Source organism: Vipera berus (genome assembly GCF_964194415.1).
Source record: "Vipera berus genome assembly, chromosome: 1".
In the NCBI taxonomy this organism is placed as follows: Eukaryota; Metazoa; Chordata; class Lepidosauria; order Squamata; family Viperidae; genus Vipera; species Vipera berus.
The window spans coordinates 241,375,621-241,403,455 of record NC_138202.1 but is presented as its reverse complement, the minus strand read 5'-3'; the positions used below and the strand labels follow the sequence as shown (position 1 = coordinate 241,403,455).

General features: G+C 39.4%; 2 protein-coding genes across 3 annotated transcripts in view; one reads left to right on the top strand and one right to left on the bottom strand.

Annotated features, from left to right (window-relative positions):
• Nucleotides 1–16,809, top strand: part of CEP162 (centrosomal protein 162) — a 43,333-nt gene extending 26,524 nt beyond the window's left edge. For both annotated transcript variants that reach the window (XM_081314245.1, XM_081314244.1), the window contains 9 exons: nucleotides 1,949–2,075; nucleotides 4,133–4,296; nucleotides 5,889–5,993; nucleotides 7,146–7,376; nucleotides 9,212–9,864; nucleotides 10,996–11,137; nucleotides 12,762–12,860; nucleotides 14,745–14,879; nucleotides 16,328–16,809. In XM_081314245.1, coding sequence (XP_081170371.1) covers nucleotides 1,949–2,075; nucleotides 4,133–4,296; nucleotides 5,889–5,993; nucleotides 7,146–7,376; nucleotides 9,212–9,864; nucleotides 10,996–11,137; nucleotides 12,762–12,860; nucleotides 14,745–14,879; nucleotides 16,328–16,537 — 1,866 coding nt within the window. In that variant the 3' untranslated portion in view covers nucleotides 16,538–16,809. The remainder of the gene's footprint in view (nucleotides 1–1,948; nucleotides 2,076–4,132; nucleotides 4,297–5,888; nucleotides 5,994–7,145; nucleotides 7,377–9,211; nucleotides 9,865–10,995; nucleotides 11,138–12,761; nucleotides 12,861–14,744; nucleotides 14,880–16,327) is intronic.
• Nucleotides 16,810–20,364: 3,555 nt separating this feature from the next.
• On the bottom strand, nucleotides 20,365–27,087 carry MRAP2 (melanocortin 2 receptor accessory protein 2; the record flags this gene model as incomplete). Its single annotated transcript, XM_081313043.1, has 3 exons — nucleotides 20,365–25,388; nucleotides 26,747–26,846; nucleotides 26,958–27,087. 3 exons carry the CDS (start codon nucleotides 27,085–27,087, stop codon nucleotides 25,022–25,024), a joined length of 597 nt encoding a protein of 198 aa, XP_081169169.1. The 3' UTR covers nucleotides 20,365–25,021.
• Between the last annotated feature and the right edge of the window lie 748 nt (nucleotides 27,088–27,835).

The window sequence follows — 27,835 nt, the reverse complement described above, 5'->3', positions numbered from 1 at the left end:
TCCGTAAAATAAGTATTTGGTCACCTACAAACAAGCAAGATTTCTGGCTCTCACAGACCTGTAACTTCTTCTTTAAGAGGCTCCTCTGTCCTCCACTCGTTACCTGTATGAATGGCACCTGGTTGAACTTATTATCAGTATAAAAGACACCAGTCCACAACCTCAAACAGTCACACTCCAAACTCCACTATGGCCAAGACCAAAGAGCTGTCGAAGGACACCAGAAACAAAATTGTAGACTTGCACCATGCTGGGAAGACTGAATTTACAATAGGCAAGCAGCTTGGTGTGAAGAAATCAACTGTGGGAGCAATTATTAGAAAATGGAAGACATACAAGACCACTGATAATCTCCCTCATTCTGGGGCTCCACGCAAGATCTCACCCCGTGGGGTCAAAATAATCACAAGAACAGTGAGCAAAAATCCTAGAACCACATGGGGGGGCCCAGTGAATGACCTGGAGAGAGCTGGGACCAAAGTAACAAAGGCTACCATCAGTAACACACTATGCCGCCAGGGACTCAAATCCTGCAGTGCCAGACGTGTCCCCCTGCTTAAGCCAGTACATGTCCGGGCCCATCTGAAGTTTGCTAGAGAGCATTTGGATGATCCAGAACAGGATTGGAAGAATGTCATATGGTCAGATGAAACCAAAGTAGAACTTTTTGGTAAAAACTCGTCGTATTTGGAGGAGAAAGAATGCTGAGTTGCATCCAAAGAACACCATACCTACTGTGAAGCATGGGGGTGGAAACATCATGCTTTGGGGCTGTTTTTCTGCAAAGGGACCAGGATGACTGATCCGTGTAAAGGAAAGAATGAATGGGGCCATGTATCGTGAGATTTTGAGTGAAAACCTCCTTCCATCAGCAAGCGCATTGAAGATGAAACGTGGCTGGGTCTTTCAGCATGACAATGATCCCAAACACACCGCCCGGGCAACGAAGGAGTGGCTTCGTAAGAAGCATTTCAAGGTCCTGGAGTGGCCTAGCCAGTCTCCAGATCTCAACCCCATAGAAAACCTTTGGAGGGAGTTGAAAGTCCGTGTTGCCCAGCAACAGCCCCAAAACATCACTGCTCTAAAGGAGATCTGCATGGAGGAATGGGCCAAAATACCAGCAACAGTGTGTGCAAACCTTGTGAAGACTTACAGAAAACGTTTGACCTCTGTCATTGCCAACAAAGGGCATATAACAAAGTATTGAGATGAACTTTTGTTATTGACCAAATATTTATTTTCGACCATAATTTGCAAATAAATTCATTAGAAATCCTACAATGTGATTTCCTGGATTCTTTCCCCCCATTTTGTCTCTCATAGTTGAGGTATACCTATGATGAAAATTACAGGCCTCTCTCATCTTTTTAAGTGGGAGAACTTGCACAATTGGTGGCTGACTTTTTTGTCCCACTGTATATTACTCTGATTTAACAGATCAACTCAGAAAAGTTTCTATTAATACTTTCCTGTTCCTTTGTGACCAGATTATCATCCTTTTCCATTCAAAGTGTGTATTATCTTTCCAACTATCCCCAAATTTCAGGAGCCTTCTTTACCCTACTACGTAAGCTGATGCCCTTAACAATTGGGGAATTTTTGACAAATTTTATTGCTGGGGAGATTAATTTATTTTCCATATAACTCTTACGAAGTATAGCCATAATCATGAATTGAAATTGCAGATTAATTTTTGTTTAGTTTCCTACCATAAAACTGCATGAACTAAATTATCTTGTTTTTGTGGGAATGGCAGCTATAAATGATTAAGTGACAGTTCCACCTGGGCATTTGGACAGACTGATTTCTTGATAAAGAGAATATCGAGCATGTTGCTGGCATAGAATTATTCCCAACCATGTGGAAGGCTCAGTTCAGTGGTTAATAATAAGTTTTGTCTTTCTCTTTTCTTTGATATCCCTGTCCTGGGGTTGGGTGGGGAACAAAGGCTACAGAAGCCAATTTGATTGAAGAGAGAAAGCATCTAAAGCAAGATAAACAAGCCCTTGAAGTTGATTTGGCTCAAATGAAGAAAGAACGAGATTTGGCAAGAGCCCAGATTGTTTCTGCCTCAGGTAACGTCCTGTTTTAGGAAGACAATTTCCCAGTGAATAAGATTGCTGTTTAGTTGTGTTCTTCAAAATGGAAAATATTGCATCTTGTTTAATATTCAATGTGTCTGTGCAAGGAAACCTGGAAAAATAGTGTCTTCCTTGCATATACCGTATTTTCCGGCGTATAAGATGACTTTTTAACGCATGAAAATCTTCTCAAAAGTCGGGGGTCGTCTTATACGCCCAGTCGCCTTATACGCCGGAAAATAGTAAATCCTCGGGAGCAGAGACATTAGTGGAAACGGACAAATCCAGCGCTCGAGAATGGCGAAAGACAGCCTCCTCATAAATAAATCGACCAGCCCAACTGAGGCTGAGGCTCCAGCTTACCGGCGTCCTAGGGCAGCAGACCCCCTTTTTTTTGGAAGGGAGTGGGAGTCAAGCGCGTGCCGAGCCGCCGGCGCTTGGTGAGCACCAGAGCTCAAGGGAGCGCGGGAAGCCAGGCGGAGGCCGACCTGACATATTCGCGCAGAGCTGAGCTTCACCTGACCCTGGGAGTTTGACTTCAGGGCGTGATGCTGTGGCCAGACCTACAGCAACACCCGCCCGGGAAGGCGCAGCTCGGGAATTGCGACAGGCAGACCGCAGCGGAAAGCTGGCGCTGGGGCTTCAGCAACCCGGGGTCGCCCCTCCGCCCTGAAGTAGAAGGCAGCCTTGGGGAGGGGGTGTGTGAATCTCAAACTTGCGGCGCAGGGCTGAGCCCGTTTCTTTCACCACCACCACCCACCCTCCGCCGCCCTGTTCATTAACTAACCTACGGAAAGAACCGCCTTCTTTCAGACCTGGTGCCTTCCCGAAGTGTTGGGCCACAATGCTCATCGCTCCTGGCCAAAACAGCCAGCGCGTGTGGCTGAAGTAGACGAGAGGAGACGAGGTTTAGGCGAGGCAGAGCAAAGCTGATCTCGAGGCTAAAAGCTCTTGATAAACCTTCACCTCATTGAGAAGCAGCCCTGACTTCCTACTTACCCGTATTTTCCGGCGTATAAGACTTTAACCCATGAAAATCATCTCAAAAGTTGGGGGTCGTCTTATACGCCGAGTTTTCTTATATGCCGGAAAATACGGTATGTATATGCATATGTAGAGAACAATCGCACTGAGTCTTCAAGAGGATGCAGTGACTTCGGCCTTTTGATGTCAGGCATTTTGCTAGCCAGAATGCTCCATTTAAAGCACTAGGGGTGAGGTGATCACAGTGTTCCAATATCTCAGGGGCTGCCCCAAAGAAGAGGGGCTCAACCTATTCCTCAGAGCATCTGAAGGCAGAAAAAGAAGCAATGGATGGAAACTAATCAAGCAGAGAAGCAACCTAGAACTAAGGAGAATTTTCCTGACAATTAGAACAGTTAAATCAGTGGAACAACTTGCCTCCAGAAATTGTGGGTGCTCCCATACTGGAAGTTTTTAAGAAGAGATTGGACAACCATTTGTCTGAAATGGTATAAGGTTTCCTGGACTAGAAGACCTCCAAGGTCCCTTCCAATTCTGTTATTCTGTTATTCGATTGCTGTGCACAACGCTGGTTGTGAAGAAAACATTAAAGCAGCCACTTCTTTAGTAAGGCTTACACGGCGCCTCAGAAACAGCTTTGCAAGAAACGCAGCTGCTTTAAAGATGGGAGGAGAACGTGTTCTTTGAAGGTCCCATGCATTGCAAAACACCTCTTTTGCTTTCTTTTCATTATGGATGGGAAAAAAGAAACCCAAAGAATATCACTCTTGCATCCAGAAGTCCCGTCTTAGCCACGAAAGCCAGCAGGGTGATTTTGGGCCAATCACTCTCTCTCAGCCCAACCCACCTCCCAGAGTTGTTGTTGTTGTTGTAGGGAAAATAGGGGGAGGAAGGTGTGTTGGATATGTTCGCCGCCTTGAGCTATTTGTAAATATAATAAGTCAATACAAACAAACAAACTTTTTATACACAAAAAATTATCTCACAGTTTAAAACCAAAGTAAAGAAAAATAACAACGATGCTTCTAAAAGGATTAAGCTAAGCATGAATCGTTTTTATCTCCTAGGTGAGAAATCATATGAAATGAAAATTATGGAAGAGTCCTATAAAGGTGAAATTAATCGCTTACAAAAAAGACTCCAGTGGTACGCAGAAAATCAGGAACTCTTGGATAAAGATGCAGCTCGCCTTAGGGGAGCAAAAGAAGAAATCAGTAAGCTGAAAGTAGAGGTGATTATAGTATCAAACGTCAACTAGAAGTAAACCACTGCAAAGCCAAGGCATTTTGTTGAAAAAGACAAGGGCCAGATCTCCTAACTGCCCCCTCAGACAGAGTGTCATACAGCCTGAAGTTCATGTATTCAGGGGGAAACACCTATTGCCTGCCTGATTTCTTGGTGGGCAGCAGTAATGGTCACATCTCGCTTCTCATTATAAGTATATAATCTGGCCACTTATTGCCAAAACAAGGAAGGGAGGAAAATTGGCCCTAGATAAGCAATCGGAGTTTTAGTGGAACTGCTCCAGCCTGTTAGCTTATGAACAAAGATGGCTACTTTTGCTGCATTTTCTCTATTAAACAGAACTAGGTGATGGAATCAGCCTGGATTTCTGCTTGACATCCCAAGGTCCTAAATTCAAGAGACTGTGTGGCTTGTATCCTGACATAAAACTGTTCTGTATTTTAGTGTTTTAGATTTCTCTGTTGAGAAGTAGCCCAGAAAATGTTCAATTGGAGGCCTAGAGCATCTAGAATGCTCTCTTTTACTTGTTAGCTGGCCAGAAATATGGCTTTTGCACAATCAATATGACCTAAATATGCTGAAATTTCGAGAATGTCAGATTACGACATTCATTCACACAGAAAGTGAGATCAGCTGTTAAATAAAGTGTTCTTTCACCTGTCATTTTTGTGATGGTTTCTCTGCCATGTTTAATAAGCCCAATAAAAAGGAAGATAGAATTTCAGGTTCATTATTCATATCAGCTCGCTCCTTCCTTCCTTCCTTCCTTCCTTCCTTCCTTCCTTCCTTCCTTCCTTCCTTCCTGTATATGCTGCTGTTACTCAAATTGTGATTTGAAACACACAAAATTAAATATAAATTAAATATTCCAATATGCAATATTAAATATTGTGTATGCATAAAACAAGAGAGAGACAAAACAAGGCTATCCTCTCCTTTATTTTCATTAGCATTATTAGCTAATAGAGCTAGCATTAGAACTGTTGGTAATACATAAATACATAAAAAAATAAAATTCTAGAAGTCAAATTAGTTGCACAAGAACATAAACTGAAATTACTTATTAGCGATATTGTACTTACAATCCAACCTAGAGTCTCCGCAAAAATGTTGGTGGAACATGATATGGTTCAGTATCAGACAAATCCATAAAGAAGAGAGCCCCCCTCTCCCCATGCTGATATGGAATTGACAGAATGAAAAGAAATTTGTACGTTGACAGGCTTTAAAAAATACTGCTGTAAAGATCAAACACTTAAGAGTTTTTTTAAAACAAAAAACAGTAAAGATCTGTTCAAGAGAAATTATTCGATAATGTGAATGCTATCGTAGAGAGAATGACTTAGCATCTCCTGATACATTATCAGAGCAAGGCACACCTAACATCAGGGGGAAGCAAGCTGTTCCAGAGGGACAACTGTTACTGAGAAAGTCAGTGTCTGGGTTCCAGTCCTGTTTTCATGAAGGAAAGACTTCCATTGGGGGGGGGGGAGAAAATACTTTGTGTTATGGTAGTGATAAATGGATTGTTTAGGTTATTATACATTCTTTGGTATACTTTTACTTTTTATTGCACAGGTTGAAAAACTTAGAAGTGAAGCTGGGCATCATTCTGCCCAGCAAAGGACAAGGCTAAAAAACAGGGCGGCAGATGCTAAACGGATTCAAGACCTTGAGCGGCAGGTATGTAATACAGTCCTTTTTCCGGTATTATATTAGTGCCTACTTTCATTAATAATTAAAGTGGTGATTTAACTGTGTTTGCTTTGAAGCTCTTTTCTGGGGGGAAATCGTTAAATAGATTTACAGAGTGGGGATAGGGCAGACATGTCAAACACAAGGCCCGGGGACCAGATCTGGCCCGCGAAGTGGTTTCATGCGGCCCGCGAAGCCATCCTGGAAACAGTGAGGGAACGGCCCCCGCTGCCTTGGCCCTGTCCCAGAGACCCTCCTTCTGCCAGAGACCCTCAGATCTGTCCCATTTTTGCCCAGGCCCCCCATAGGCCCCCTTGATGCGAACGATGTAAAGCTGGCCACGCCCACCCAGTAGGCCATACGCACTCTAGCCACACCCACCCAGTAGGCCACACCCACCCAGGCCATACCCACCCAGCCCCCTGAGGGCAACCGCAAAGCTGATGCGGCCCTCAATGAAATTGTGTTTGACACCCCTGGGATAGGGAATTAAGGCCAAATAATCTTCGTACTAAAATAATGTCCAAGGAAGGATGTTTAGTTCATTTACCGTAACTGAGAGGTATTTCAGTCCCTTTCTGAGATGGACAATCTATAAAAAATTATATATCTATGTCTTTTCATTGCTCTTTCCCTAGACCCCTGAAATATATAGGTTTTGGGAAATGATCAGTGTGCATGCATGTCTGCCCCAAATTTAGATGGAAATGTTAAAGGGTGATTCTGATATTTTTAGCATGAAAAGGATTTCTTTGCTACTGAGTTCTTGTTTTCTCTCTTCTCATTTAGTGAAATCATTTTCACAGCTGAGGCTTGTAAGAAAGCAGGTGTCCAATAATAATTAGAATTGAATTGTTAATTATAAATTATAATTAGAAATGTCAGTTATAAATCCCACTAGTTATATTCAGTATAATCCTAGGATTCTCACTTTAGCCTATTAACAGTATCGTTTGCATATTTGTACTGTTCAACTACGAAACAAGTATCCTTAGGTATGTTTAAAAGTTCAGTGTAAAATATGATCAGACACTTTTCTCTTTCACTGAAAATGTAAAACTAAAATACCTTGGCTCTAAACCTTCTGATTTCCTAAGTGGTTTTTTTAATTTTAATTTAATTTAATGTGTCTTTTGAAAGGTTAAGGAAATGGAAGGGATTCTGAAGAGAAGATATCCTAACTCTTTGCCAGCTTTGATATATGCTGCTGCTACCGCAGCTTCTGAGGGAGACGGCGATGCTACACCAAAAAGTAATACGGTGGAATTTCTTGAAAAAAGAGTTAAGAAGTTAGAAACAGAACTGGAGGGTAAAGATGATGAAGCCAAAAAAAGTCTCCGGGCCATGGAACAACAGTTTCAAAAAATAAAGGTGAAATACCTCACTAACGTTTTAAATACTTCTTTTAAAATCTGCTGGCTGACAGCTGAAAAGATTGAAGCTGTTAAGATGCCCGTTAGACTGCAAGTGAAAGGCTTCGGTATAGATGAGGCCATTGCAGGCTTCAATCTATTTTGTACCGGTAGAAATGATAAGGAATGTATTACGTGCCTCGGTTTTACCTGTGCAGAACAGGCTCTTCTTTACTATTCAGTAAAAACGCTGGTGAAGATGAGCCGGGGCTTCAGTAGAAACCCGCTTTGATTCAAAAGATTTTGGCAATTATAGACCAGTCTCAAACATATTCTGAGAAAGGTGATTAAGAACTCTGAGTGCTAATTACCTAGGCCCATTTCAATTGGTCTTTCTAGCAAGATAACGATACTAAAATTGTTTGGTTACTTTGGTAACCTTGAGTCATGCTGGAAACTGGCTTGGAGGGCTTGGCTCTGGTTGTTTTCCTGGATACTTCAGGAAGTTTTAATACTCCGATGGCATTCTGGAGGGCCTTTTCAATCTGGCTCTTCTCCCAGGCTTTCAACGTCGATGGTTAGAACCCCTTGTCGCATGGATGATATGTTGTTGCTGATAGGATTCGCAGTGTTGTTTATTGCTAAGTATTTTTTTTATTTTACTTAGTTGTTTTATGCTGTGAGCCAGAGTCAGTTAAAGATGGACAACATTACAGTAAATAAATAAATCATAGTATGCTTCTGAATTGTCTGGCAGGATTGGGCCTTGTTTTCCAGTGGTTCCAGTTCTCCTTATCAGGCCATGTCCAGAAGATAATGCTGGGAGACTACTTGTTGACACCTAGGTTATTGCTTTCCAAAGTCCCTACAAAATTTCTCGTCCATCATGTTGATCAACATTATCAAATTTTCCTTAAGTTCCCTGCTGTGATTTTACAAAATCCAGTATTTGTGTTTCATTTTACATTTATGTAAGCTAAAGCAGAAGGGACACGGTGGCTCAATGGGTTAGGACGCTGAGCCTGTCAATCAGAAGGTCGGCAGTTTGGCAGGTCGAATCCCGAGTGCCGTGTAACAGAGTGAGCGCCTGTTACTCATCCCAGCTTCTGCCAACCTAACAGTTCAAAAGCACGTAAAAATGCAAGTAGAAAAATAGGGAGCACTACGGTGGGAAGGTAACAGCGTTCCGTGCGCCTTTGACATCTAGTCATGCCGGCCACATGACCACGGAGATGTCCTCAGACAAACGTTGGCTCTTCGGCTTTGAAACGGAGATGAGCACCGGCCCCTAGAGTTGGAAACAACTAGCACGCATGTGCGGGGGAATCTTTACCTTACCTTTAAGCTAAAGCATGCATGTAAGTGAGCCTACTTTGTCATTTTAGCATCACAAGTTGACTTTAGCTTTCATAGAAAGGAAGGTATAATTGGGCAAGTGTTTGGACTTGGGTTGTTTATGCTGCACAACAAGCTGCATTTTTAAAAAATATTTCCACTCTTGGTTATTGGTGTCAGAGTCTTTTTTAAAATGAGTGTTGTCAAAGCGGTTAAGAAAAATAACATGGTCTACCATACTTCATTGTTCATACCATTGGTATTCTTACGGGAACATGGCTTGATGGCTTCCCTCTAGGAAAGCTGGCAGATAATACACTTCTCAGGTTGGTATGCAAAGTAACATAGTTGGATATTTCAGTCTGGATCTATCCTGGTGATTGCTTAGGAGGCCATCATGTGTTCCCTGGGAAAGCATTAAGGAACCATTAAGTATTGCGCCCTCACTCTCCTTTGAGATTCAGAGCAAATAAAACCAAATATAGGTGAATCTTTACTTCCTGCAATCTGTCTTTACAGCTTCAATATGAGAAAAGAATTGAGGAACTTGAACAACTGTTGGCATATAAACTGCTGAATGAGCCTCAGAAGCTTCAAGACAAGTCATCCAGCTTTGATCGGGAACTGTGTAAGGTCAACGAAGCCCACCAAGAGACTGTTCGGAATCTCCAGGCTGAAATCGATTCCCTCCGAAGCCAGGTAGCCCAGCTAGAAAGTCAGAAGCGTCCACGAGATGACGATGCAGATCTGCAGGCACTAGAATATCAGGTGGAACAAGCTCGTGCAAAAGCCCAGTTGGTTCGGCTCAATCAGGAAATGATTGCCAAAAACAGGGAGATCAAAGATCTCACCAAAACTGTCGAAAGGCTTCAAAAAGAGAGGAGGAGGATGCTGTCCAGTACAAATTCTGGAAGAAGGCTTGATAAAAAAGGAACGCTAGAAAAAGACTCTGTGAGTCCTGAGAAAAAGGTCCCTAGGGATTTGGGGGTTTTTCCCGATCGTCTCAAGGATAAGATATACCGGCCCAATGTCTTTGCTGACGCTCACATTTCAGAAGTCCAACAAGAAAATGCCCACCTGAAAGAAGAATTGGAAAAATTGAAACTGGAGCTAAACGAGGAAAGGATGACATCTCAAGCAGCTTTAGCAAATGCTGAAGATCTTATGAGAAGGTAATCTTTTGATGGTCTAGAGTTGTTAACCCACGCCCAGGGCCATTGATCCCTGTGGAGTAGTAATGATTGCTGATTTGAAGTCTTGCCCGTCTCACGAGTGCATTCCTGGAAGCCTGTTCATTCGAAGCAGCTCTCCTCAGCCGGGCCAGGTTAAATTAAAACTTTTTCCTTGCAGTTGAAGTCAAGCTTCCACTGGCATTTGTTGAATTTTTCCCATTACTTTTTAATGCAGTGATGTTACAAATACAATCTAAATTACAATTGTATAGTATTATTTGCACTCTACCCTTAAATAAATTATGGAGTTTTATCACATGATCCTTGCAGTTAATTGGACCACTAGAAGAAACTTACACAGGTTTTTTTTAAGTGTTTTTTTTTTAAAAAAAAATTAAACAAGCCATTTTTGATCAGCCAGTCTTACATAGAATCTTTTGAAGAGATGTATTGTTAGAATAGAAATCACACATATATTGCTTTTCCTTACAGTGAATAATTTTCCTAAGATGTTTGTTTAGTGCACAAACTATTTCATTTTGTAAAATGAGCTCGTTCATTTAAAATTGAGAGAAATACCACAGTTCATTTCCTTTTTGGCTCTGTCTTGATCCTTTTTGCACTGTCATTAATGCTAATGCTGGTACTTGCTTTATTAGAATTAAAGATTTAAATATTTCTTCTTAAGATTGGTCCTAAAGCAGACATATTTTTTTCTCCTTTCTGTCCTCTATCCCAGGAGTCCCCAACCCCCGGGGAGCCATTTGGAACTGGGCACGGAAGTGTGAATGCACACACACATCTCCACGTGCGTGAGCAGCGGGCAAGCGCATGCATGCGCAAATGGAGCTGCACGTGCACGCACTTGCCGGCTACATGCATGGAACCATCCCCTTTCCCTCCCCCCCCCCACTGGAAAGCCAGATAGATTGGGGAACTCTGCCCTATCCCTCATGTTTAAGAGTGGTGTAAAAAAAGAACAATGGGAAGAACAATTATGGTTAATATACAGCTGCAGAAACATTTGAAAAATATAGTACATACAAGCCAGATGGGATATTCATATTACTTGGAATATGTAGCTTACTATCAATGCAGCAAGGAGTGTTACTTTTTTTTCTCTGCTTACAGGGCAAAAGAAGAGTTACAAGGTCATATTGCTACTCTTAAAGTATCACACCAGAAGGAGCTGGAGAGAATTCTTTGTCAGCAAGCAAGGGAATATTCTATTTCCAAAGTAGCAGAACTGAACAGCAAGATTTCATCTCAAGAGGTAAAATTGGCCAGAGAGAGAGAGGTAGACACACACCCATACCACAACATACCCCTACAAATAGACAGTGTCTTGCAGACATACTTGCCATTATAGCAAGTAGTTTTTTCATTCCATGAGCTGTCATAGAAACCACTGTACTATATATTTGTCAGTCCTGCTCCAGCTTGGTCCTTTAAGTAAGAATGACTCTCAACTCCATTCGGTGTGAAAGGTTTACTAAAAGCCAAGCGGGTTACGGTATAGCCAAGCCAGAACTGAAGTTTGCATGCCAAAATTTTCCCAATTCACTTTTTGGCCTTTCTCCAACCATATTCAAATAAAGTGTTTTGGGAACGTGTCTTCAACTGTAGACTGGGTGGTGCAGAGCACCATGCCATTCCCAGCCATGGGACCTTGAACGTACGTTGAGTCATTAGCCTTCCCCCCTCCCATCCTTCTCCCTCCCCCTCAGTTCATAGTAGACTGGCAGCTAGTGAATGCAAAGTGCAGGCGTAAGATGGCAGTTCTGACAATATTACTCCTAAATTATGTGTTTACACAATTTGTAAAACTTAAGAAATATACTAAGGATATTCTTCTGCACTTTGTCAGAAAGAACAGCAGAGATCAAGTTTTATAGCAGCATTTCACTAATAGATTGAAGATTAATAATGTAGATGTGATTGTACTTAAAGAAATCCCAGTTAGAAAACTGAGCAAAAAAAGAGTACTTCTTTTTGACTGGTCATTTTATCTTGCCTGGAGAACTTGTAAAAAAAGCCAGAAATTTCTAGGTTCAAATGCATATAATGATAATTTTATAGAGCAGTCTTCAACTGAAACCAGAACCTTTCATTCTGGGTTTAATAAATAATTAGAAAGAGCCATGGAAGATTGTTTTTATATATGATTACTGTTGCAAGACTATTATATGCACAAAAATGAAAGATTCTGAAACACCCATAATGGGAGAACGCTTTGTGAGGATAACAGAACTAGCAGAGATGGCAAAATTTATTTGATTACAGAAATATCAATAACTACATTTTTCAGTGACTGAAACTCCTTGTGAACATTTTGCTGAAAAAGAGAAAAGTGTACCTATGATTTATAGGTTTGTGTATTGATTCTATATACTTTGTTAATTTCTGCCTCCATGTCATCTTCATCCCATTTCAAAAACTGTTACAAATTTTTCTAGGATTAGAGGAGATAATTTATGGAAAGAAGGAAATTATGATATAGCCTTATAGAGAGGAGTAAAATATAAACGCATGTATAAGTAGTATAAAAAAGATTAGAAGCCGTTTCTTTATAATCTTTTCTTTTTTTCTCTTCTATTTCTTTTTCTGTTCTCTTATTCAGTATATTTTCATTGTTTTCTAATATTTATAGTGTTTTAACCTTCTTAAAAATTTCCTCAATGAAAATAATATTTAAAAAATGAAATTGAAACAGTTCTTTGCATGTTATCTGCTTTTAAGTAGAACAGCTAGTGCAACACAATTCTCTTTTGCCTAGTCCTAATCAGTGCAGATTCTGATTACTGAAGTGGATGAGCCACACAGCATCATACCTTTAAAGAAGTGTGTCATATTTTAGAATAATCTAACCATCAAGAATATTTATGTCCTCCCCATAGAGCCTTATTAAGTACCTTCAGCAGCAGGTTCATGAACTGCAAAAGGAGGAGGGAGCCCTGGCAGTTTCACAAAGGAGGGAAGCCATTCTCCAGAAGGAGGTAAATTGAAATCTAAAGTATTTTAAGATTATTACAGCAGTTTGTAAATTCGGTTTATTTCTGAATGGCCCTCGTAAATTGGTGTGTTTTATCCAATAGGTCCTGATAGCATTTTATCATGATTGTGATATCTATACTTTGACCTTTATCCACCTGTTCTTGCCTTGTGTGCTGGCTTCAGCATTTGTGCCAGAATTCTTTAAACCTATTTTGTTAACTAGTTCACCAGTTTGTTATAATTCAAACTGGAGTGAGAGTGGCTTATTAGACATTTTCACTGAATGCTAAGAGCATCAGATGAAAGTTGGTACATAGGTAAGTAGGGAGGTAGGTAAAGAAGATAGATAGATAGATAGATAGATAGATAGATAGATAGATAGATAGATAGATAGATAGATAGATAGATAGATAGATAGATGATAGATAGATAGATGATAGATAGATAGATAGATAGATAGATGATAGATAGATGAGAAAGAAGAGATGATAGAGATAAGATAGACAGACAGAAAGATAACAATAGCTCTTAGACTTATATACCGCTTCACAGTGGTTTACAGCCCTCTCTAAGCGGTTTACAGAGTCAGCCTATTGCCCCCAACAATCTGGGTCCTCATTTTACCGACCTCAGAAGGATGGAAAGCTGAGTCAACCTTGAGCTGGTGAGAACTGAACAGATGGATGGATGATAGAGAAGATAGATGAGATAGGTAGATATAATGGAATGATTTTTCATTTTAAAAATAGCTATTTCAAAGAGAATTTCTTGAAAAGGATACAATTTATGTGGTACTGCTCTGGGGAGGGGGGTGTTGTGTATGAGAAGTTTTCAAACGTTCAACCTGCCCCATGTTGTCTAGAATGTTGTACCATCAAATTTAAGTTGCAATACCATGCATACCACTAAGCCCTACTGAAAGCAGTGAGACTTATTTTTAATATGCATTTCTAGAATTGCAATACTTACCTGTAAATGTGCAAATATTTTTTAAAACTGTAGAAAATATTTAATAATTATAACTTTTTAGTCAGTTTAGTCCAGTAGTTAAGACATCAGGCTAGAAAGTTAGAAACAGTACGTTCAAGTTCTGCCTTAGCCATGAAAGATGGATGACCTTGGGCCAGTCACTCTCTCTCTCAGCCCAACTCACTTCAAAGAGTTGTTGTTGTGGGGAAAAATAGGAGGAGGAAGGGTTCTTGGCTATGTTCATTGCCTTATGTGTGAAAATAACAATATACTTTTAAGTTCTTTCAAGAAAAAGCAGCGCAAGCACTATAGGAATCAAATAAAAGAAATAATTATTCATATTATTATATGCAAATACAGGGAGTCCTCAATGTATCGCCACTGTTCGCAGCCACGATGGCACTGAATGAGAGGGACTTACATAGTTGTGTCTATCACAGCTTTCCCATGGTCATATGAACACAATTTAGGCACTTGGCAGTCGGCTGTCAATTACAGCATTGTAGCATGCCCTAGTCATGCGTTCACCATTTGTGACTTTCACTGCCAGTTTACCACAAGCAAAGTCAGTGGGGAAACCAGCAAGTCACAAATGGCAATCATGTGACTACAGGATGCTACAATCACGCGTGATTTGCCTAACAGTGGCAACTGGGACTGCTGCAACTGCCATTTTAAAATGGCATAGTCATGGTCCCAATTACCATTATTGTATGAGGATAAATGTATGTATTTTGAGTAAGTATGGTAAGTGTATGATACATAGAAGAGCACAAAAGATAAACATAAATGTTGTATCCTTTACTCTCCCAGAAGTAGAATCATGCTTTTATATAGTTGATGCAAGTTTGTATAAGCAAAATAATTGAATACTTTCTTAATCAAATGCTGGATCATTACATAAATTGCCCTTCCAGATGGGGAAGTTGTTGGAAGAGCTCAAAGTAGCTAGAGAGAATCAGAGTCCTGAGCTGAAACACTTTTCGTGTCTGGAACGAAAAATAAGACAATTGGAAACCAGTTATGAACAGAGAGAGCAAGAACTTCAGCAGGTAAGAAAACAAGGAATTATTCATCTTAAAATGTAACTTATTTTGTAACTTTGTAACTTTTCTGGCTTCAGGATTCTAATCTGTTGTGAAAGCATGCCGATATAATTAATTTGTATATTGAAAAATCGTTAAAAGTATTATGGGTTTACGGTGTTATGCAATAAACTTCTCTTACTGATAGAATTCCTTCTATCAATGTAGTGGAAAGACGTTCTTCCCACTTCCATTTTTCATCTCCCAAGTAGCCCCTAAGTTTGCGTTGGAGAGTTTGGAAAACTCCCAGAGCAGCCTTGGGAGAAGAATCAAGGGAAAATTGAAGGTTCTCAGTATTGCACTTAGTAGTTCCCATGGCAGCAAAAAGAGACTGGTTTAATTACGGACTTCTTTGATGTCTATGTAATCTACTTCCAGACAGTAAGAAGTGGTCAAATTGTTATTTAAAAGCGCATGTTGGATGGAGAATGCTGCAAGACCCCTTCTGGTTCTTTGATTTAACGTAAAGGTTAAAAGATTCAATTATAGATCGCCTGCAGCACTGGATTCTGAAAAAGGAGTAAAGGATTGAATTGTTGCCAGGCTCCTGTGATTCAGCATCTGCCCTTGCAGTAGGGTCGACTAAGGCTTCCGAAAGGTGCTTTCTTAATCCTGCCCTACCTCCTTAGACACGAGAATGAGCATTTGGACAACAAGGGAATTAAGGCCTTTCCAGATGAGAGGTCAGAAGTCAGGAAAGAAAGCCTCCCTTCCCACTCCTTGCTAGTGCTGGCTCTGCCAACAGAACCACAGTCTTTTCTCAGTTCTAGCTTCTGACAAAAGAAAACAAAATCATCTGTGGCAGTGGTTATAAATTTGTTAATACACATCTTCCCCTGTCAAATTTTTTGCAAGTTCTCTTCATAATGAACAGTCTAGAACAGGGCTAGGCAACCTCGGCTCTTTTATGACTCATGGACTTCAACTCCCAGAATTCCTGAGTCAGCTGACTCAGGAATTCTGGGAGTTGAAGTCCATGAGTCATAAAAGAGCCGAGGTTGCCTACCCCTGGTCTAGAATTAAGAGCTAAAAGCAGTTCAAAGACTGTTTCATAGAATTTTTTGCGTGAAGAATTAATTCTCAGAATTACTTTTCACGGCCTTTTCACATGTTGCCAAGTTGCTATTATTCTAGAATCTGTGGGCCACCCCATCTTTTTCATTTTACCAAGGTACCCGTGGGCAATATCCTTCAGTATGCATGAACTGAATTTATTACAAGTCATGGGTTTCTTTCAGAGAAACGTCTTAAACCCCATGGACTGATACTGTGAGTGTATCTGAGGCATCTCCCTTAGTGCAAGAATTTTTTTAAATTAAACTTTACCATAATTGCTGTAAATGCTCTAAGAATAAAACAGAGTTGGAGATATTGATGAGCATGTGTTTTGAAACAACTCTTCTCATACTGTACAGGTAATACAACAAGCAAGATATAATGCAGAAGTCGAACATCTTCGGGAAACAGAGAAATGGAGGAAACTTGCTCTGTTGAAGAATCAAGAACTGGAAAAATTTCGCATTGAACTAGATTCAATGTTAGATGTTCTACGGCAATTGCAGAAACAAGGTGTTGTTATAACACCAGGTAGCTCAAATATGCCAGAAAATTATTGGAAGATTTAAACATCTGCATTAATCAGAGACTGAGAGCTCTAATAAAAATAGAAATATGCTGAAATTCCATTAAAGGTCACTGGTTAGTGTTTTTGACTCGGTCCAGATTTCTGCTGTAAAAATGGAGTTAAATCTAGAATTTAAATCTGATTTTTTTAATCCTTTAAAAATTTCATATTTTAAAATAAATATATTTTAGTAAATATTTTAGTAGACGTGATTAGATTTTTGTAAACATTACCAATTTTTTAACCTTACCAGAGTTCTGGGAAGGTTGGATGACAGAGACAGATTGTTCAGCAACTGGAGGTGATGAGGCACTGGTCACCATAGGGAGAGAAGATAATGGTTGCTTTCACGAGTCTTGCTTTTTTATTTTAGTCAGAAAAAAAAATGATTTCCAATCATTGCAGTAAAATCTCTGAGGCATAATTTTTGTTTCTGAAAATATTTAGTGAAAAAAAAACCTATTCAGTTTTGTAATCTCTAATTGGATTCTTGTCCTATGCAGTATTGTTAAATGCCCGATATTACAGCTGGGTTAGCTGATTGTGGCCTAATCCACTGCCCAATTAGAGCACTGCATGGTGGTTTTCTGAATGGATGTGGAGGAAGAATAGGATATCTTCCCTTTTTAATTGCATAACCTAGATCAGGGGTAGGCAACCTTGGCTCTTTTATGACTCGTGGAGTCATAAAAGAGCCAAGGTTGCGTACCCCCGACCTAGATCTTTATGGTCAAAGGCCAACTATGTAAAATTATGTAACTTAATGCAGCTCGTTCAAGGTACAAACAATTATTGCAGTCAAAGTCTACTGAATAGGGGTAAGCAAGTTTTAAGACTGCTAATATCCAAGTGTCATATAACGATACTGTTTTTTGCATAAGAATAATTCATACAATATTCTTGAATCTTATTTGGCTTTTAGAAAATATTTGAAAACTGTTGTGATGGCTTTGTTTTTCAGTAACAAAACATCAACTTTCTTTATACCTGCTCTCCTGACAGACAAATTTTCCCTTTACAGTTCTTTCCCACTTTTCCACAGTTCTTTCCCACACGCTGATGTTTCACAGCTCTCTCCTTACTTTAATGACAGCATTGTCAATCTCAGCTGCCAGGTGGTTTTTCTTCAAGTGAGAAAGCAGGACTGAGCTTAGAATTTCTTCAGGTTCCTTTAGAACAGGGGAGTGTCAAACTGCCAGCCCACGGGCCGGATGCGTCATGCCGAAACCGCACCCACCCCATTGCCGGAAATGGAGAAAAAAAATCACAATATGTCATGACATGTCACGTTGTGAGTTTGACACCCCTGCTTTAGAAGAGAACCCCATCCTGCAATCTGGGATGTCCCTCCTAGAGTAAAGCAACCCTCTCCTGCTGCCTCCAAGGGTAGAGGAGAAGGAAAGAGAGAGGCAGATGATTTCAGGGAGGACATGGCCACTGTCTTTAGAAAAGAACAATTCTGCACTTCCCCACTCCCTGGTCCATTGGCAAGAGAGATGGAGTAACATAAAGGAAGAGATTCATGGAAAGATTCCAGATAATGCTATCAGCAAGCAGCATTCCCATTAAATGGGAAAGGAACAATATTAGGACTAAAGTATGGCCAGATGATGTTGATAAATGAAACTCATCCAGTTGTTGCATAGAAGCAACGGCCAACACAACCTTAATGTTAGGTGGGAAGGAAGTAGGCTTTTCGGGATTTAGAAACTGCCCCACTGACAAGGGGTTCCGTTCAGCAAGCACTTCCAGTGGCTAAAAAATTTTTTGTCAGTGGACTCAGTTACAGTGGCGATGAGTATGTCATTAAGGGACCTGAAAGAACTGGTTAGGAATAGGTTGTCTTGGAGAAAATCTATGCTGTCCCTAGGGATCAAAATGACTTACATACATATCAAAGAGCAAATGTCCTTCTAAGGTGTGTTGAATTACAATCTCCCAAAAAATTCTGGCATTCAGACCTGTTTGATGTTGAGAGCCAAGTGTGACCATCATCTTTCTGGTCTAGCTACATTTTTTTTTGTAATGACTAAATGTGATATATTTCATTATTGATCAGAGTTCTTGGCATGTTATTTAGTCAATGTAAATGCCACATTTCCAAGACAGTGTCATTGACTCCCACTAGCTTGTAGCCTTAGGGCAATTCCACATTGTAGCATTTTGCTTCTTGTGTACCAGATTGATACCAGCTGGATATGAAGCCAGCCTAACCACTGCTTGGATGTTAAATTTTGGCTAAAATGCCAGCCAGGTGCTCTGTCTGCTCATGGTTTCCTTGGCTCCAATCTTGGGATCCCTGCTTCTTTACCTCCAACACTCAGAAAGCAAGAACCAGTCACTTTTCATGGGTGGGTTTTTAAAGACAGACAGTATTACAGAATCATATATTTGGGAGGGACATTCAAGGTCATCTAGTCCAATTTCCTGCTCCTTGCAAGAGTTTCTTGCTCACAATAAGCCATTCATTCCCCCTTAAAGTACCAATGAGGTGAGGAGAGACACCCTTATTTTACCATTATTGTCATTTAAGCCAGAAGGGATTCCACTCAGTTTTCAGCTCCACCCAAAGTGATACTTTCCATCAGCATTTGGTTAGCAAGACCCACTAACAGAATGTCAACAAGCCAAAAGCATAACAGGATTCTAAACTGGAAGTCCAGTATCCATTTGTGATGTTGAGAGAAGGGAGGGGATTGAGGGAGAATTATCCCTCTTATTTGTTAATTTAATATGCTATCCATTTTGGTAGCTTACAATAAAAACATGAAAAATTGACAAAGAATTTCAATTTTGTTCTTTTTGTTTTTTGTGGTTAGGAAAAGATTTGCTTGTTCCTTCCTATACTTGTACTGTGGGATTGTACTGTGGGAGAAGGGCTAGCAGAGCGGGGGCAGGGGGGGAGTTAAAAGAGGCATCAGTTAAAAATCGTTGTTGTTAGCTGCGAAGTCGTGTCCGACCTATCGCGATCCCATGGACAATGTTCCTCCAGGCCTTCCTGTCTTCTACCATCTTCTGGAGTCCATTTAAGCTCACGCCTACTGCTTCAGTGACTCCATCCAGCCACCTCATTCTCTGTCGTCCCCTTCTTCTCTTGCCCTCAACCTTTCCCAGAATTAGGCTCTTCTCCAGTGAGTCCTTCCTTCTCATTAGGTGGCCAAAGTATTTGAGTTTCAACTTCAGGATCTGGGCTTCTAAAGAACAGTCAGGGTTGATCTCCTCTAGGACCGGTTTGATCGCCTTGCAGTCCAAGGAACTCGCAGGAGTCTTCTCCAGCACCATAGTTCAAAGGCCTTAATTCTTAGGCGCTCATTACATAGCCACAAAAGCCTTGGTGGAGCAGTGGGCTAATGCCTCCTTAAGTAACACCAGCTGCCTGCAATCAGTGCAGGTTCGCATCCCACCAGGCTCAAGGTTGACTCAGCCTTCCATCCTTCCCAGGTAGGTAAAATGAGGACCCAGATTGTTATTTATTTATTTTATTTATTTTATTTAATTAAATTTTTATACCGCCCTTCTCCCGAAGGACTCAGGGCGGTGAACAGGGCATATCTTAAAACTACAAAAGTACAAAAGTTAAAAAAGAATTAAATTATTGCCCACAATAAAAACAATAATATATATATATAAATATTAAAACCCTAAGTAATTCCCCATCAGGCCAGGCCAGCTTGTTCAAATAAATGGGTCTTTAACCCGCGCCGGAAGGAGCGGAGATCCGGTGCCATCCGGAGCTCAACCGGCAGCTGATTCCACAAAGCCGGAGCGCCCACAGAGAAGGCCCTCCCCCTGGGGGCCACCAGTCGACATTCTCTGACTGGAGGCACCCTGAGGAGGCCCTCTCTGTGGGAACGCACGGGGCGGAGGGGAGTCGACGCCGGCAGCAGGTGGGGGCAATTAAGCTGACTTTGTAATAATGCCGCTTGGGGGGTGTATGAAAGCCCTAATAAGCAGGCATATACATAGAATGAAGGCTACTGCTAAGCTTGTAAGCCACCCTGAGTCTTCAGAGAAGGGCGGGATATAAATGGAATTAAAATAAAAATAAAATAAATAAAAATAAAAAAGTGCTGACTTTAGTTGAGAATTGCATAAACTTTTAACAATAAATCCATTAATTTGAATCTTCATGTATGGATCTGGTTTTTCACACCTGATATTAAATACCTACAGAGGATCCTGCCCTCCTATTCCCACAACCACCAATCACTTCCTGCCTTCCGTCCCTCCATTTCCTTGCTTTTAGTTCATTGTACATCTCTACCACTTATTTTCACCAACGGAGCTCTGGAAGGAGCAGTTAGTAACAGAAGTTCCTCAAGGATTTTGCTGCAGATGATTTAGGCAATTGAATGCCAGGTCACTTCAAGCCTGGCACTCCAGCTCCACTCTGATGGGATGAACAAGCAAACAAACAAGTAAATAATCATTATTTCACTTATCTACCAGCAAATGGTTAAAAAGTCAACATTTCACCAGCCTGCCAGTAGGGTTAAAGAAAGAGTCCATTTTTCATAGTACTACTTATCAATGATGTTGAAGAAACCCATGTAATGTCTGAGAACTGCCTCACAAAACAATGGGGATCAGGCTTATATGGAACTTTCTTTTCCAATGCAGAATCCCCAGAATAGTAACCAGCAACATAGAGGATGGAGTTGACTGACAACCCCATAGAGTGACCAGTCAGAGGGGAGCCACTGCTTAGGATGGAATCAGACTGTTGGGGATAAGCTGGTGGGAAGTTCTGTTCAACTGTCCCAGCATGGTAGCTAAAGCTTTGTCTTAATGTAGTTGGTAGAAGTGAGCAGAGGTGCCCTTGGTGTTTTAGGAAGCACTAAATGCAACGCCACTGAAATCTCACTTTAACCTAAGCTACCGCTTGCCTTGAGCAGTCTTAAAAGAATAAGTAAGAATCTTCCCATTCTAAAAGAAGGGCATTTCTTATAGCGTGGTTCTGGAAGTATCTATGTGCTTTGTTCTTCCCATACCATAAGAAGGCATGCCAGCCAATCTGTAAGTCATGCCCCTCCAGATATAATAGTCTTTTATTTCTAAGTGTTATCCATTCTTTGATCCACGTTAAAATAGCTGCTTGGTAATATAACTTCCAGTCTGGGAGTCCAAATCCTCCCCTTTCTCTAATGTCCTGTAGCATTTTCACTTTGATTCATGCTTTTTTTCTTGGCAAATAAATTTCAATATTGTAGTATTTAATTCATCAAAGAAGGCTTTTTCTAATTTTACCGGGATGGTTTGAAATAGAAAAAGTAATTTCAGTAAAATATTCATTTTAATTGTAGCTATTCTCCCCAGCATTGACAGTTGAATATTTTTCCACTTTTCTAAATCCAGTTTAATTTGTTTTAATAACTATATAGTTATCCTCTTTTGCTGTTATACACCTTGCTGTTAGATAAATTCCCAAATACGTAACTTTTTTAACTATTTGAAGATTTGTTTTTCTTATAAGTTGCGTTTTTTGTTTTTCTGTTAAGTTCTTTGTCAAAACTTTAGTCTTTTCTGTTTATTATCAGGCCTGTGACCCTCCATGTTGTTCTATTGTATCCAACAATTTCATGCTTGTTTCCAAAGGTTCTTCTAATATAAAAACCAAGTCATCCACAAATGCTTGCAATTTGTATTTTTCACCCTTAATCTCTAATCCTTTAATCTCACAGTCTTGTCTAATATTTCTATTCAGTACTTCCAAGGTTAATATGAATAGTAGTGGAGATAGGGGACATCCCTGTCTTGTGCCCTTTTTGATACTGAAATTTTCTGTATAGTCTCCATTTACAATTATTCTGGCAGTCTGTTTATCATAAATTGTATGAATGCATTCATAAAGTTTTCCCCGAAGTCCATTTCAATGAGTTGCTGAAACATAAATTGCCAATTTAGATTATCAAATGCTTTTTGTGCATCAAGAAATATCAGCGCCACCTGTTTCCCTGGATGGGCTTTGTAGTACTCTAAAACATCCAAAATTGTTCTTAAGTTTTGGTTTGTATGTATAAGTTCATTCAAAAATTTCTTAGTTCTTTCTGCCATTATTGAAGCGAAGATTTTATAATCTATGTTTAATAATGATATTGGTCTATAATTTTTTATATGTGTCAAGTCTCTATCTTCTTTGGGTATTAAGGTAATATTAGCTTCAGTCCATGTCTTTGGTATTTTGGTTTCCAGGAGAATTTCATTACAGAGATCTTTCAAGGTTGGAGTTAAGACATCTTGCAACGCAGTGTAAAATTCTGCAGGTAGTCCGTCTGGCCCCGCAGTCTTATCTTTTTTTTACCTTTTTATAGCTTCTGTAATCTCCATCATTGATATTGGTTCATTTAATATAAAATTTAATAAAAAAATTATATTAAGATACCTGAATGGCTTTCAACAATGGAAGCCTTCGCTTACCCAAATTTGATTAACTATGAGAAACTTGTAACATATAAAGACTTATTGGACAATGAAGGAAAATTGAAATCTAGAGAAGATCTACAGCACAAGTATTCACCTAGCATAGGGGCCATACCTACATATTCAAACAAGATATGAAAAAGACGTGAAAATAACAGCATTTTACAAGGAACAGACAGAACTAGATCTTATATTGTTAAAAACAGATGAAAAGCTGATCATATAGACTAGCTGATCATATAGACTCTATAGACTTACTTAATTTAAAGATGAAAGAACAAGTCAAAGAAACAGTGATAACTTGGGCAAAAAAATGTCGGACATTCTATAGAGCTTGAAGAATGGGAAAAGTTATGGGACACAAATATTAGACTAACTAAAGCTGTATCATAAAGAAAATTTATATAAAATGTTCTATAGATGGCACATGATACCAGTGAGATTAGCGAAAATGTCTAAAAACACCTCAAATGCTTGTTGGAAATGTAGTCAAAGACCTGGTACTTACTACCATATCTGGTGGACATGTCCTAAAGCTAAAAGATTCTGGATTAAGATACATTTATGGTTGGAGAAGGTGATTAAAAAACAAATAGGATTTAAACCAGAATTGTTCTTGCTAGGAATGATAGGTCCTAACTATGACAAGAAGAGCGGTTATTTAATATTACATGTATTAACAGCTGTGAGAATTATCTATGCCCAATACTGGAAAAATGAAAATTTACCGACTCAAGAAGCATTAATAAAGAAAATACTAGATTGTGCAGAAATGGATAGATTAACGTTAGAGATTAATGAGAAAGAGGATTCAGTTTACTATAGAACTTGGACTAAAATTTATCAATGGCTATATAACCGAATTAGAGAGAAAGGAAGGTGATATGTATTTTTGAATGTATTCTAGTAAGAAAAATATTATGGTTTGAAAACTTAATATTTTTTATTATAATTTACTATATTTATTATATCAATCATTAACTAATATTCTCATTTATATATATGTACCCAGACAATATGCTGTTTGCCAAACATTGGATGTTATTGGGGGAAACCCCAATCCCTATCCCAACCTTCCCTGTATTCTAACCCCAATCCCCACCCCTCCTTTTTCCTTCCCATCCTTATAATAAAACCTTTTTAAAAAAGAAAAGGATAAGTAAGAATCAAGTACTTTTGAAGCCATCAAATTAAGAGAGATGTTATATATACTGCAAGTCACAGGTGTCAAACTCGATCGCATCACATGACGTATCACGACAGTTTTTGCTTTTACGGAGCTGGGGTGGGAATACCCTATCCGTGATGCATCCAGCCTGTGGGCTGCCAGTTTGACACCCCTGCTATAAGTTATAATTATGCATGTACAGGGTTTCTTATTCTTCTTTAATAAAAAGTCAAAAGCTGTAGACTGGAATAAGTACAATCTTTGTTTTATTGCTCATAGTTTCATTCTCAGTAACAGACATCCATTTATTCCTATAAAATAGGATATGACTCTAAGACATTGAAAACTAAATTTCATAAAAACATTTGATCCCGTCACATCACAGTACTTTATAAATGCCAGCTTGCTGCAACATTACCTGCATCAGTGCAAAAGAGTGAATGCAAGCACTTAACACAGGCCTTAAATCGGTAAATGCGTGGTGATTTATTTCTAAATATGACTGCACCCAATTTCTTCAACATTAGATTTTTCTACTCTGATGTTTAAATTCAGCATGTATGTTCTAAGAGAACTGTGGAATTTAAAGACTCCAGACAAGTTGATAGAACACTTTTGTTTGTGTAGAGCTTAATAGAATCTCATTGCAACTTCAAACCTGTTTTTCTAAAGAAAAAATGTATAAATGTAAAAACACGGGACCTTAAAAACCCACAGGAAATGCATTCCGAACCAAACCCATGTCATGCACTAAAGCATGTTTCAATAGCCAAAGTCCTGAAACCCATAAAAGTAGGATGAGATGGGAATGCAAGAAAACAAGTATTCTCTTTTCATAGACATCCAAAGAGAGTGATGCTACCAACTTGCAAGCTTAAACATTTTGCTCATGTTTCTTTAGTCAAGAATCTGGCAAGAGACTTGACTCACTGTTTTGTTCTCCAAAATGATAGATGGCTCAGAAATTAACAAGTCATCTTCACCCAGAGAATCATAATTCACAAAGTTAGGAATGTTGAATTTTATATGACAGTTCACCTCCTCTTCCAATCGTCCACCATTCTCAATTACTTCTTGCAAGTGGATGCTAGTGTCCTTAACTGGCACCTTATGACACTGCTTGGTTCTATTCGTGTCCTCCAGTTCATTGATGTAGCAATGGAGAAACAGTTGCTGAGAAAAAATTTGCTCAGAATCCAGTGGCTGTTCAAAATCAGCTACAAAGTTGTTTGTGCAGAGTCTTTTCTCAGAAGAGCTTATACGCCTATGAAACAAGGAGTGAAGAACAATGGATAAGAAATTTAGTACAGTGTCATTTATGTGCATGGTCTGAAATAGGATATGCCAAAACAGATTTATTAATGTTTGTTATTTAATTGGAATTATTCACTGCCATTCCTCCAGGAACTCATGGTGGCCATATCACATTCTATCAAGGTATTGATTTAACAGCTTAACCAGCTTATGTAATGTAAAATTTAAGATGTAATGATGGAAATGACTCAGCAGGATGTGTGTCTCTTGCTGATGTGTTCTCTCTCTTCTGTTTCCTGCTATAACTGGTTTGTTGGTTCTTGCTGTATTAGCACGTGTATGTATATTGTTCCTATTTAAGAGCCTTTGTATAAAGGGAAGTCTCTGCTGATGTGTTCTCTCTCTTCCATTTCCTGCTGGTTCCTGCTGTATTAGCAAGTGTATGTATATTGTTCCTGGTGTACAATATTGTAGATAGTGTAATATAAACCACCATTTACTGTGTTTACTCTTGGGTTATCTTCCGCAATAAGACTGCATGCTCTAACACATTCCCTTCATTTTTCCGCTAACAATCCTGTGAGGTAGGAGGTCTGCTAAGATGGAGGGATTCACCCAAAATGTCAGTGATCTTCCATGGTTGAGGATGAACTTAAAGATCTCCTACTTTAAACAGTAGTTCTCATTTGATATGCACTCATTCAATGACCGTTCAAAGTTCTGATAATTCTGAATGAGAAATACGTATAATGGGTCCTTGTAGTTGTGGCTGTTGCAAGGCCCTGCATTATCACCATTTTCTACTGGCTTCTGACAAAAGTCAGTGAGAAAGCCAGCAAGAAATCATAGATGGCGATCAAGTCTCTTGCGACTGTTCAGTATTTGCCTAATTATGGCAACTGAGATTGCTGGAACTACCATTGTAGGTTGGCATGGTCACATGATATGCCTTACAATTGTGCTGCTTAGTTACACGGTTCCCAATCCCAATTACAGTTGGTAAGTAAGGACTACGTGGGCAATGAAAATCGATAATATTTCTCAAATGTTATCAAATTGCAATTCTTAGCGTTCTGAGTGAAAAGTGTCTTTCTTGCTCAGCTATGCCAACATCAGTAATGTGTTTCAATAAATCCTAATAACCGAGGGCAACTCTTACATTCTCATGTAGAACAAAGTACATACATTTGTTATGAAATATTTAGATTTAATTGTGAACATGTAGCATTTCTGGCATTAGCAGTATATTTTGGGGAATTCTTCTTAAATAGTAACACAAATTGGCTATTTGGTCCACAGAAATGAGCCACTTGCTCAAAAAAGGTAAGCTAAAAGGGACGACATTTCAGTGCCTGCAGCAGGACTTACTCTTGATGTGGTACTCCTGTCTTGGTCAGCAAGGTCAGCACGAAGAACATAAAAATGACAAACACAGCAAGGCCAACCCAAAATCCAATCACAATGGAATCTGTAATGGAGAGAGGGGAAAAACCTGATTTCAAAATGTGCATCTTAAAAACTATAATTGAGAAGGGGCAAAAGAGGATTTGGACATAGAAAACATCCAGCTAAGACTTACATTTGTGAGCTTTGAGATCTTTAAAGGAGACTGGGCCATATTCGTAATATTCATATTCCCACGTATAATCAGAATGAGATAATAAGGCATGTTGGGACGTTTTGTTGGAAATATAGTGAGGTTCCGTCATCTCCAGACTGTCAATACATAAATGAGATAAGCTTTTTCAGAATAACGCAATCTCAGTGTCAACCTGCTTTATCCTATGGTATCTCATATTTCTATCTACTACTTGCAATGACTGATAGTCATTCTATCTTATTGCAAAGATTAGGGTTTACCTACCTCTTTCCAGTTTATTGCTAACATAGCTAAAATCAGCAATGTCTTAGCTACAGAATAGGTGATTCCCAAGGCCAATTTTATGTCCAAACTGAGATGCAGACCAGTGCTCAACATATAAAATTAAATGCCATATTCATTCTGAGTTGTGAAGAATTTACATCAGCCTTTCAAACTAGACCAAATCAGAAAAGAGACCATTCACAAATGAATCCTGATAATCTGACAGAAATTCTCTCCTTTTCTCTTTTGCTGTTTTTTTTTACTTACAGATGAATGATGGACTATGCAAAGTCAGATAATTGGTTATTTTTTTCTACCAGAAGATCATCAAATCTTCTAGTTGCAAAGTTGAGCTTCTGAAATTTGATAAGCAGTTATAATGCTCAGCAGGGGAAGGAGAAAAAACTGTGGAAGGAAGAGGAGGTGGAAGGAAGAGGAGAAGCAGAACAGGGCAGATGTTGTAAGATTGTCACAGAATATTCGTGCAGTCTCATCTATTTCACAGTTTTCATCAGAGACAGGTTCGAGTGGAACCCGTTCAAGTGGAAAAGAAGTGTTGGAGAAAAATCTAGAATTATTGTCTTCTCTGTAGG